The sequence below is a fragment of the Triturus cristatus genome, chromosome 6 (genome assembly GCF_964204655.1).
Source record: "Triturus cristatus chromosome 6, aTriCri1.1, whole genome shotgun sequence".
Classification (NCBI taxonomy): domain Eukaryota; kingdom Metazoa; phylum Chordata; class Amphibia; order Caudata; family Salamandridae; genus Triturus; species Triturus cristatus.
The window spans coordinates 120,151,370-120,163,933 of record NC_140589.1 but is presented as its reverse complement, the minus strand read 5'-3'; the positions used below and the strand labels follow the sequence as shown (position 1 = coordinate 120,163,933).

At 45.4% G+C, this 12,564-nt stretch overlaps 1 protein-coding gene across 3 annotated transcripts in view; it reads right to left on the bottom strand.

Annotated features, from left to right (window-relative positions):
• GTPBP2 (GTP binding protein 2) overlaps window positions 1–12,564 on the bottom strand; it is a 241,966-nt gene that overhangs the window by 82,036 nt on the left and 147,366 nt on the right. For all 3 annotated transcript variants that reach the window (XM_085610339.1, XM_085610340.1, XM_085610341.1), the window contains one exon: window positions 7,312–7,447. In XM_085610339.1, coding sequence (XP_085466465.1) covers window positions 7,312–7,447 — 136 coding nt within the window. The remainder of the gene's footprint in view (window positions 1–7,311; window positions 7,448–12,564) is intronic.

Below are 12,564 nucleotides of genomic sequence, written 5' to 3'. Positions count from 1 at the left end.
AGATCACAGAGGTGGTGGGAATAGGGGTTGTAACTGATATTCCCAACTTCGCCGCCCCTCTCATCAGCACCTCCTGGAACGTGGCAATGTCATCCACTGGAGAGACGCGGGTAGGAGGAGTCTCCGACAGTGAGGGAGAAAACCGTCCAGTCCCAGAAGAGTCCGTGCCCCTCGAGCCTCTGGAACGAGACCGATACCTCCGTCGTCCATGTCCAGAGCGAGTGGACGATCTGCGCCTACTCCGTGAGCGCCTGCGAGGACGAGAGCGAGATCTCTGCCTGCGGGGAGCCCTCGGGGGCGGAGGCGGTGGCTGCGGTGGAGATGCAGGCCGCTGAGGCACGGGCAGAGGCAGCGGAGGAAGAGGAGGAGTAGGAGGAAGAGCAGGCGCTGGTGGAAGAGCGGGCGCAGGAGGCAGAGGCGGCTGCTGAGGACGCAGCGGGGACAGATGTTCCGAAGCCCCATCACTCCTTGCAGGGGAGCCCGCACCAGAACTGTCCGGGCTCTCGGCCACTCTTCTCTTCTTGGCGGGCCTGTCCCGCGTTGAAGCCACCGACGGGGAACGTCCTCGTCTCCCTGATCCCCGACTGGAGATCGTAATCACTGAGGACGTGTTCCCCGATGTCCTCGACGTTGAACTGTACATCGACCTCGTCCGGCGAGCGTCTCCGACGTCGAACCATGCCTTCTGGACGTCGACCGATGCCTCGACCTCCGTCGCCGCGGCGTCGACTTCTGCCTCGACGTCGACCGCTGGTGCTTAGACGTCGACTTCTGGTGCTTCGACGTCGACTTCTGGTGCTTCGACGGCGACTTCCGGTGCCTCGACGGCGACCTGGTGCTTCGACGTCGACTTCCGGTGCTTCGACGGCGACTTCCGGTGCCTCGACGGCGACCTGTGCCTCGACGGCGACCTGTGCCTCGACGGCGACCTGTGCCTCGACGGCGACCTGTGCCTCGACGGCGATCTTCTCCGCCTGGACGGCGGGCGCCGGGATCTCGGCGTCGACTCCGTCGAGTGAAGTCTTCCATGGGGCTCGGTACGACGTCGATGGGGTGTCGACGTCGACCGCAACACCTGCGACGGCGACCCGGTCCCGGGTCTCGCCGGCCCCTCTCTCGACGTCGAACGCCGAGGCTGCCGCGACCCAGAGCCCTGGATCGACGGCGAACATACCGGTGCCTTCTCCCTCGCCGTCGACGTCGTCGCCTTCGACGTCGAACGCGACCTACCAGCCGGTAGGCGCCGTGTCTGCTCCCTGCTCTGCCCGGAGGTCCCTCCAGGGGCTGAAGCATGGGCGGAGGAGGGGGAATGAGACCCTCCATGCCCCGAAGTCCCACTGGTCCTCTGCTGCTCCTGTCCCTGAAGGCGAATCTTCTCCCTGTCCCTCAGGGTCCTTTTTGAAAAGGTTTTACAGATGGCACATGTAGCTGGGACATGTGAGGGCGACAAGCAGAGGATACAAACATCATGTGGGTCCGTCTTGGCCTTTTTTCTCCCACACTCAGGGCAGTTATCGAACAAAGCCATGCTAAGAGTGGGCCAAAACTGCTCCAGATTGCAGGCAGTAGTAGACACAGGCTCTAGACGTCGAATGAAAACACTATTTATCCAAAAAAATCCAATTTTATCAAATAAACCACCCAAAAGGGTAGAGCTCAAGCTCCAGGGTCCTGCTAGCAGGAGCCGGAAAAAAGAACTGAAAGTAACTTGTGTTTGCTGTGCATCCTGGGATACCGGGGGTCTCTGGAGAGTTTCTTAAAGGCACGGTATCCCTTTAGCAGACACATAATGACAGCCTATAGGGCTTGTCTGTCCACCCCTTCCTCTATATTGTTTAAAGGGATTTTGGTGAAGGGAGTGTGTGATAATAAAGGAGGATGTCAGATGTGAATAAAAATAACATTTAAACTTTATTTTGGCTTTTTGTGTTCACTTCAGAGGAAGTGCTGGCCAGTGCAGCCTTGTTGTGATTAGGCTGTATTATTTTGTCTGTCTCTTAAGTGTCTTTGCAGGTTTGCAAATGCGGGACAGCTTAAGAGATATTTTTGATTGCTCCGGGGTCCCCGCACATGGGCGGGGATTATTCATAGATTATGACTATACACAGAGATCCCCTACTACAGAACTTTGGGATTGATCTCAGGTAAGGCCCGGAGGCGATCCCTCGACCTGAGCCGTAGAATGACGCACTTTGACGGCCTCCGTATCGACGGGTAGGCCTGGCTCTTCGCTAGAGCTATCTTCTTCGGCCCCAAAGGCCTCATCGTAGTCTCCTACCTCGTCGATGGCTTCTTCCCTGTGAAAAAGCACTTCATCGGCGTCTTCCGATCGGGAATCGTGTTCGGAAGCGGGGCTGGAGTTTACTTCTTCCACGCTCTCTACATCCTCGTCCTCGGTGCTGAAGATGTTGGCCGGGGCAGGCGCCGATTGCTGCGCTTCTAATCTCGCTGCCCGTCGATTCCGGAGAGTCTTCTTCGATCGGAATCGGGCACAGGCCATACATTTCGATTCGTCGTGATCCAGTGAGAGACATTTGTTGCATACCGGGTGGACGTCGATGTGTGGGTATTTGGCGTGGCATACAGGACACCGTTTGAATGGGGTCCTCGATTCCGTCGATGTAAGGTCGATGTTCGGATCAAACGGATCCGAAAGGCTGGAAGAAGTTTCTAAACTAATCAAGAAAGCAGTCGATACCGAACGGGAACAGTACCGACGAAAACTAAAGGCCTTTTGGCCTTCAACTAAATTTTCCTAACTTGAGCTAAGATAAGCACATCCGAACCCAATGGCAGAAAAAAAATATCTAAGGATGGAGAGGATGCCCATGCGCACTGTGGTCCAGGGGAGGAGTCACCTATCTCGTGATACTTCGAAGACTCTTCCAGGACAACAACGTGCAAACATCCGGACCCAACACTAGGCGGCGATCTATGCACAGATATGAATTCAGCAGCCCACATGCCTCGAACATTAATAAAACAATCGCTGGAATCCGTGTGGATTTATTAATACGAGGTGTATGATACCAAACACCATATGTTTCAGTGAAGTCATTAAGTAGCTGGGAAACTCGTTTTGACCACTGCCCTGTACATATCTTCAGATGGCTTCCCTGCTCACTTGCAATCTCTAGCAATAGAACTAGACATCACAGGGACATATCTGCTCATGCAGGTATGGCCTCAAAATAGAATGCATCCTACCTTAGGGCTCGACGGCCTGCTATAGGGGTGACTTACATAATATTAGATGCAGTGACTTTGAGATGACACACAGGAGTGTGTCATGTCGTGTTTGCACTCATGGTTTGCACCATGTCACGTAGCATGCACTGGCAGTCAGAGTGAAATTTGTATGTGGGTCCCTTACGGTGGCACAAGATATGCTGCAGCCCTTCGGGACCTTCTTTAGAACCCCTGCTCTAGTTACCTGGAGTACAAGTTAATAGGGACTTACAGGGGTGCTAAAGTCCTTAGCCAATTGAACGACAATGAGACTTTACCTTGTTTTGGGGAAGGAGCACTGGCACAAAGATCTGGTAAGCAGGCCTCAGTTCACTGTCAGAGTCTAAAAGCAGCATTTAGTAGCTAAAAAAGGGGCACAAGTGTGTGTGTGTTGTTGTTGTTGGGGGGGAGGGGGCGGGGAAGAGGGTTTGTATGCAATAAAAGCCCCGTTCTCTACACCAAGTAACTTGAATTCACCTGGGACACCACTCCCTTGGTCAAGGAACACACTGCTAAAAATACAAATTTGGTCATGTACTATCTCCCTCGTCTAAAGAACAGGAAATGGTTTCTTCCTGAAAGCAGCTTCAGAACTGCTGTTCAAGCCCTTGTACTCACATATGTATGGTGATAATGCCCTGCTACATGCCTCCCACGCTGGCACTCCTTGGGACCATCCGACACACTGCAGTCCATCTATTCCAGGCCCTAAAGAAATATGGTACCCGGACGTACCCCGCCCCCTCCCCGCTCCCAATACTAATGGAATTCCATTGGCTCTCCTTGCCTGCACACATCATTGAAGAAACAGCTGTATTATTTACATAAACCATCGCAAGCATCGCCCCCGCTTATCCTGACAACAAGCTCAACATCTCTGGCAGCTCTTGGCACACCCACAGCCAGGGCACCATCTGATTGGAGACCAAGAAGGGTAAATAAAAAAAATAAAAAAAACAAAGGCAGCAGGCCTTTTTCATCTATGCACCCAGGATCTGGAATAACACCCTGTATCATAAGGACCACAACTACGCTGCTGCAATTTATGGAAAGGTTGAAGATGCACCTCTTAAAAAAAAAAAAAAAAAACACTACATACCATTGGTGAATCAGTACACATCTGCTACCAGAAGTCAGCAACCTCTGTCACTCGTTGACTGTATGCTTACCTTTGTGCTTGGCTGCATTTGGCTATGTCCACACTTTACAAGTACCACATACATACTTAAACTGAAAGAGAAAAAAAACTACAGACTAAGTTCTTTGGAGTTTAGAAAGGATACTGCTGGCTCTTCCAATAAGTGGTGATGGAGTGGGCGCATGGATACGTGTTGCAGGCACTACAGTGGAGAAGGGATACCAACTGCTGCTAGCTAGATTCTGGTATTGGGCATTTTCCAGCATGCGGAGGTTCAATACTGACACTTACAAGCCATGCAAGCGATCAATGACCATAGAGACACTAAACAACCCAGAGCTGTATGCAACAAGGCCCAACAGTTGGGCTTCAATTTCAAGGGTGCAGTGGTAAGCACTGGTCAAGCTTTCTTACAAGGCACACAAGTAAAGATTATTATAAGAGCCAAAATATGGGTTTTAATAGGAGTATTTGCTACCTCAGTGCTACTCCAAATTATGGGTTTTCATCAGGAGTATTTTCTACCTTGGTGCTACTCCAAAATATGGGTTTCCATCAGGAGTATTTGCTACCTTGGTGCTACTCCAAAATATGGGTTTCCATCAGGAGTATTTGCTACCTCGGTGCTACTCCAAAATATGGGTTTCCATCAGGAGTATTTGCTACCCTGGTGCTACTCCAAAATATGGGTTTTCATCAAGAGTATTTGCTACCTCAGTGCTACTCCAAAATATGGGTTTTCATCAGGAGTATTTGCTACCTCTGTGCTACTCCAAAATATGGATTTCCATCAGGAGTATTTGCTACCCTGGTGCTACTCCAAAATATGGGTTTTCATCAAGAGTATTTGCTACCTCAGTGCTACTCCAAAATATGGGTTTTCATCAGGAGTATTTGCTACCTTGGTGCTACTCCAAAATATGGGTTTTAATCAGGAGTATTTGCTACCTTGGTGCTACTCCAAAAAATGGGTTTTCATCAGGAGTATTTGCTACCTTGGTGCTACTCCAAAATATGGGTTTCCATCAGGAGTATTTGCTACCTTGGTGCTACTCCAAAATATGGGTTCTAACCTCTTGAGTGCCCCGCCCTTTCCCCGCCCTGTGCCGGGCGTTGAATTAGCGGGCGGGGTTCATGACGAGATAGTCTTGTCATGGGCACAGCGCAACCGCGCTCCATGACGAGAGTATCTCGTCATGGGCACTGAAGGGGTTAATCAGGAGTATTTCCTACCTTGGTGCTACTCCAAAATATGGGTTTTCATCAGGAGTATTTGCTACCTTGGTGCTACTCCAAAATATGGGTTTTAATCAGGAGTATTTGCTACCTTGGTGCTACTCCAAAAAATGGGTTTTCATCAAGAGTATTTGCTACCTCAGTGCTACTCCAAAATATGGGTTTTCATCAGGAGTATTTGCTACCTTGGTGCTACTCCAAAATATGGGTTTCCATCAGGAGTATTTGCTACCTTGGTGCTACTCCAAAATATGGGTTCTAACCTCTTCAGTGCCCCGCCCTTTCCCCGCCCTGTGCCGGGTGTTGAATTAGCGGGCGGGGTTCATGACGAGATAGTCTCGTCATGGGCACAGCGCAACCGCGCTCCATGACGAGAGTATCTCGTCATGGGCACTGAAGGGGTTAATCAGGAGTATTTGCTACCTTGGTGCTACTCCAAAATATGGGTTTTAATCAGGAGTATTTGCTACCTCTGAGCTAATCCATAATATGGGTTTTCATCAGGAGGATTTGCTACCTCGGAGCTACTCCAAAATATGGGTTTTAATCGGGAGCATTTGCTACCTTGCTTCTACTGCTCTTCACTGCTATTCACAGAGGATAGAGAGATGGTGTAAACGTTTTGAAGGTAATGATTCACTTTTACTCCGCTCAAACCCTTTACCTTCATCATAGAGTTACATGAAGAGCGCAGCTCAGCATGCGGAGGCAAGAGATCACAAGTCTGCATGAACAGGGGAGCAGTACTACCATCAATCACCGTGTCTATCCACATCTGAATCTGCTCACAACCACTTCACATCAATTGCAGGCATATAGTTTGGAGCATGATCCAGGCCGATGGCGCCTTAGACATTGACTGCCCTATAGCCAGACTACAGACAGCAATGTTTCTCAAGAGTGCCCTTCAAGCGCCATTGTCTGGGCCTGGGTGGGAACTGGCCATATAAAACTGGGCAACTATACTGAAAGCAGACCAAATTTCAGGCACCCACACAATTTTTTCCCACCCAAAATAAAGGTAATAAACGGATAGCGAAATGATGCAGTTTAAAACTCATGGGCAGTGTGCACAATGTGCATGATTAGCTTTGGCATCTGTAAGTAGTATGCTGTTGAATAGATTTAGCACTCACTTACACGCCTAGGCACTGGAAGAGGGTGGTTATCACAGGGGCACACCTGTATGCCCAGGGGATAGCTTTGTAAAGGTAAGCTGAATATCACACATTGGCAGGTAAGACATTTTATCATGGCATGGTTAATAACATCCCTCACTCAAAATCTTTTTTAAAGGGTATACCCATTTTCTGTGAGGTGTTCAAACATGATCCTTGCTAAGTACTAGACAATGCACACCCTTTATGCATGGCACAAGCTGCCAGGTTTTCCTCACCATGGAGTCAGCTCTAAAACTGCCTGGTTCACATTGGGTGAGGGACTGAAAAAGGCTTAGAGATATACACCCACGATCTCATGTGGTTCCTGGCATCACTGGGCTCTCAAACATGCACTATATACATAGGAATCGTGTGCTCTTACAAAGTTTAGACCTCCCATTGGGGGGTAACATGAAGGGAACTGTAGCCCGACAGTCCTTGGGTTACCACTGTAACCGTTGATTCACGGTTGCTTCTAGATGTCATAACTGCATATTATCAAGCCACAGGTGTGACTGTTTCAACTGGTGTAAAGTAAGAACTTCTTACCTGGAACTCTGTTAACTGCTGCATCAGCTCCTCCTGTTCTTTGCAATTGGTTAACGGTGGAAGTATGTTGAGGAACACTTTAAGGATATCCAGGTGCTCTCCTGACACGCTGGAAAGGGTGAAGATCGGTGTGATGCTGTTAAGAGGCGAAGAAAGGAATTAATTAGAAGGATGCAGAAACACACCTACAGCAGTGAAGGCTGTGTCTAGCTTTATTCTGCAGCCAGCACCCACGTCTTATATGAACAAATCGTATTACAGCATTGTCTCACCTTTGTTAACTCCCACACACACACAAACATCCTAAAACAGCTACTGTCCGAGTCTCCTCAAGCCTTCTCCAGAATGCCTACAGCTTTAACCCATGACATACACAAGCGTCCTCCAAACTTCACTGCAACACATACCACCACCCTAACAGCTGCTGCCTCTGGTCTTTCAACTTGCAACCCAACACCCATGATCTTAGCAAAACCCAGCTGAAGTCTGCACCTGCTTTTCAACTTGCACCCCAACGGGAGAGCACACGCGGCGCCAAACAAGATGGCCACCTAGCTCCGGAGCTCTGTGTCGCGGCGGAAAGGTCGCGGTAAAATTTGCAGCAAAAAACTCTACACATCGAAACTGAGAGTTTTAGGCATTGGAACTGCTCCTGATCACCCTCATATGCCTGAAATGGGTGACTTCTTTGTATTTTGAGGAAAAATCTCTCTTTATTGTTCTATCTCCTCTGCGACCGCCATTTTGTTTTTCCCTGTGAGGATTTCCTGGCATTACACCTCAATTACTATGCTGCTTTCCTGATTTTTGATGTTTCTTATTTTGTCTACCATTCTATGCCTGACCAGTCATATTTTTAACTTTAATAACAATACAGCTGTATTTTTGAACTGTTTGTGCATCCACTTGTGAAGCTTACCTCACGCACTGAGAGTCATTCTACTTCTTCACTGGAAACTATTACTTACACAGAAGAGATCCACACCTCAGTCTCCAGTGTCAGTATCTTTTCGCTCTGCTCCTGTATTTAGGAAAACTATCACTATGGCGCAATCCAATTCTTCAAAGTCAACTTCGTCACTAGCATCAATTAAAACGCAAATTTCATCTGCCGCTAATAAACCCCTCAAACAGGACCCTCCTTCTCCACCATAGCCTGCTTCTCCGATTTCTCTTGACACTATCTTTGAGGAAATTCGCGCTTTACGCCCCTTTATCGAGGAGACTAATTTACGCTTACAAGCTATGGACACTAAGTGGGCTTCTATGGACTCTCGTATTTCCACAGTGGAACAGCAAGTTGATTAACTTCAAACTGTTTCGACAAAATTAATTGTCCTTGAGAAGGAGGTCCTTTGGCTAAAGAAATCTGCAGAGGACTTGGAAAACAGAAATAGGCGCAACAATCTACGCTTATATGGTCTTCCAGAAAATTTAGAAGGTGATGATCCAGTTCCCTTGTTCAACAATTTTCTCATAAAGCTTCTGGACCTACCTGCATCTACAAATCTGAATATACAGAGAGCACACAGGTTGGGTCCCCGATTGTCTTCAGCTGCTCCTTCCAAGCCACGAGGTGTTATTTTTCTGTTTTTGAAATTTACAGACTTGCTACTAGTTTTAAATGCAGCTAAACACAAAAAACAGCTGGTCTGGTCAGGTGCTAAGTTATTTTTATCTCAGGATGTTTCCTCTGCGACTGCTAAACGGCGGAAAGAATTTTTGGATCTTCGACCTCCCTTACGCACACTTGGAGGTCGTTATGGACTTTTTCACCCATGTTTATTCAAGGTTACTTACCAAAATAAAACCTCCACTTTGACTTTTTCTGCTCTATTTTGAATTTACTCTTGCTTGGTTTTACTTATTGTTTTTTATCTTTTCAGGTTATTGTTAATAATTGTATCGTAGCACTATGTTTGTCTTATATTGTTTTCCGTACTTCTTTTATATTCTTCTATTTGCTATAGGTACTTTAAAAAAAAAAAAAGTTCATATCCTCTAACACATTTCTCTCTGTTTCCTGTTTATCGAATATGTTCCCCGCTGTGACGCTACCTCCCCGGTTAGTTGTGCCGTCTTCCTTGTGTCGCCACTCCCCGCACGTCTTCTTTTGTCTTCCCCTAAAAGGTACGTATCACAGTCGTCATCCTCTCTATTTTTCTCAATCTACATTGCTTTATTGCATTGGTGGTTGTCATGTACTGTCTTCTCTTATGGTCTCTTTTTTCAATCCTCTCCATTTTTGGTCCTTCTTTCCCTTCTTCCTTCCCTTTCCCTCCTTTTCTCTAATGGTGTACTTGTATTTGGATTGTAAGTTTTATTATAGTATTTATTGCATCTCTGTTAATATTGTACGTTTTTTTTTTTATTGTTGTCTTATGTATTTTTGATGGTTTTACATTCAGAGTTATTTCTTGGAATGTGAAAGGTTTCATTAACCCTATTAAGAGACAGAGAATTCTATCACATCTTGCCTTATAACCCTGACCTGGTTTTTCTGCAAGAGACCCATCTAACAGAAACTGAGGCTTTGAAATTGAAGAGAAGCTGGGTAGGATCAGTTTTAGTCTCTCCCACTTCTAATAAGAAAAATGGTGTAATAATTCTATGTCATAAGAAACTAAATTGTAAAATTATATCGCAAGAAAATGATACAGAAGGTAGATGGCTGTTAGCTAAGCTGTTAATTAATATCTGACTGTTTTTAATGTTTATGGTCCCACTCATCCTGATTGCTCCTTTTGGCCTATGATCACACAAAAATATATTCAATTTAGAGATGAAAATTTCATTTTAGGAGGTGACTGTAACCAAGTTGTTGACCCCTTTCTTGATCGCCAATCACAAACACGCTTTACACCCCATAGATCTCAAACAATTTTTGGATACTAGCTCCCAAACACATTTTGTTGACTCTTGGAGGCTCACTCACCCCGATTCCCTTGACTTCTCTTTCTCTCCCCCTCACAATTCTCTCTCTCGTTTACTATATCTTTCTCAATCTTTATCTCAAAATGTATTATCCTCTTCTATTGAACCTATCGTTATTTCTGACCATTCCTCAATCATAACTGACCTTGATCTACTTCCACCACATCCCAGGTCCTCCCATTGGCGTTTAAACAACTCTTCTTCTTGACCCTCTTTTCTCCTCTTCTTTCACCACCTTTGCTAATGAATTGTTTGACATTAATAACGTTTCTACTTCCACCCCTTACATAATTTGGGAGTCCTTTAAAGCTACTGCAAGAGGTTTCATTATAGTCTTTGTCTCAAGAAAGAAGAAAGGTTTTCTCCAGCAACATAAAAATACCCTGGTCCACATCAAAGCTTTAGAGCATAAATTGTATTCCTCATCGGATAACGCAGTTCTTCCAGCCCTGATTCGCGCTAAATTGGCATTCAACAAAACGTCGACTGACAATGCGTCTTCCATACTTCGCCGTAGTAGTGCTCGCTATTATGGTGGTCGTAATAAAGTTGGAAAACTTCTAGCAAATTACCTTAAATCCCATAAAGATCGTACATTGATTGACTGTATATTCTGCGGATGGCACTCTTCTTCATAAGGATCCTTAATGAATTTAAACTGTTCCATGAAGATTTGTACACCCCGGAGTCCCCTCCCTCTAGTTCTCTCATTCAGTCTTATCTTGATAAATTACCATCCTTATGCAAGTCTCATCTTAATCTTTCTGGTCTGGAGGTTGACCTCACCCTTAATGAACTCTCCTCTGCTTTGTCTGTTATAAAGAAATGGGAAACACCTGGCCCTGATGGCTTTTCAGTTGAATTTTACCTACATTTTTCTAACTTACTCCTTCCTAAGCTTTTAAACCTTTTTCATTCCTTTTTTCTCTCTGGTAAAACAGAAGGGACTTTTCAAGAAGCCACAATTTGCCTGATTCATAAAGAAGGACGAGATCCTATGTTTTGCAAAAATTATAGACCGATTTCTCTGGTTAATGTTGATTACAAACTTTTTGCCAAGACACTTGCTTTACGTTTAGATCCTCTTTTACCTCATTTAGTTGGTAAAGAGCAATGTGGTTTTGTAAAAAGCAGGTTGACCTCTGATAATTCTCGTCTTTTTCTTAATGTTTTAAAAAGTCCCCTCTCTCGCCACATCTTTAGCGGCCATATCTGTTGACGCTGAAAATGCATTTGATAGAGTGGATTGGTCATTTTTATTTGCATCCTTGAAATGGCATGGCTTTGGTCCCAACTTTATTTCTCTTATATCTTTGTTATACTCAGCCCCCAGAGCTTCAGTATTAGTTAACAGTCGTATCTCGTCTTATTTTCACCTCCAGCGTGGGGTCCGTCAGGGATATCCTCTATCCCCTCTTCTTTTTGTTCTTGCTCTGTAACCTTTCCTTTCCTCAATCCACAACAATGCTTCCATCTCTGGTTTTTCGTACGGTGAGCAACATTTAAAAACTCTGCTTATGCAGATGACATCCTACTCTTTATTTCCGATCCTGACAAATCCATTCCTCCCTTATTACAAGAATTTGCTTCTTTTCCCCTTGTTTCTGGTTATAGAATAAATTCTGACAAAACAGAAATTCTTCCCCTCACTAAATTTTGTCTTCCTCATTCCTTTTCTTCCACTGGGTTTGCATGGAATAGTTCCAAAATCAAATATCTAGGTATATGGTTCTCCAATTCTATCGCCTCTTCTATTAAATTAAATATGTCTGCGATCCTGTCTCGGATTGACAAATTACTTTCCTCTTGGAATCCTTTTTCTTTCATGGTGGGGTCGGTTGGATTCAATCAAGATGATGATTACTCTATTGATTTATACTCTTTCCATGCTCCCTGTTCACATTCCTGCCTGCTATTTTAAACAAATCGATTCCCGTCTATCTAAATTTCTTTGGCAAAATAAAAAAATCAAGGATCTCTTTCTTCTCTTCGTAGGACCAAATATAATGGTGGTGTAAATTTCCCTAATTTTCGCTTATATCATAAATCTTTTTGTCTTCGACAAGCCTCCAAATGGCTCCTTTCTGACTTCTCCCCTTTCACTCCCTTGTGGCTCTCCATTAAGCGAGCCTTATTACCGTTCTCTTTAATGGAAGTCCTGGCCTTTTCTGCCAAAACGCCTCTTACTTTTCTCCCTTTGTTTAAACACACTTGATCTCTACTGAAACCTTTGCTACATCCCAATCCTATCTCTAAAGAATCCTTTTTAGATTCCCCTATTTGGCATAACTCCCTCATTACTATCAATGGTAGAACTAT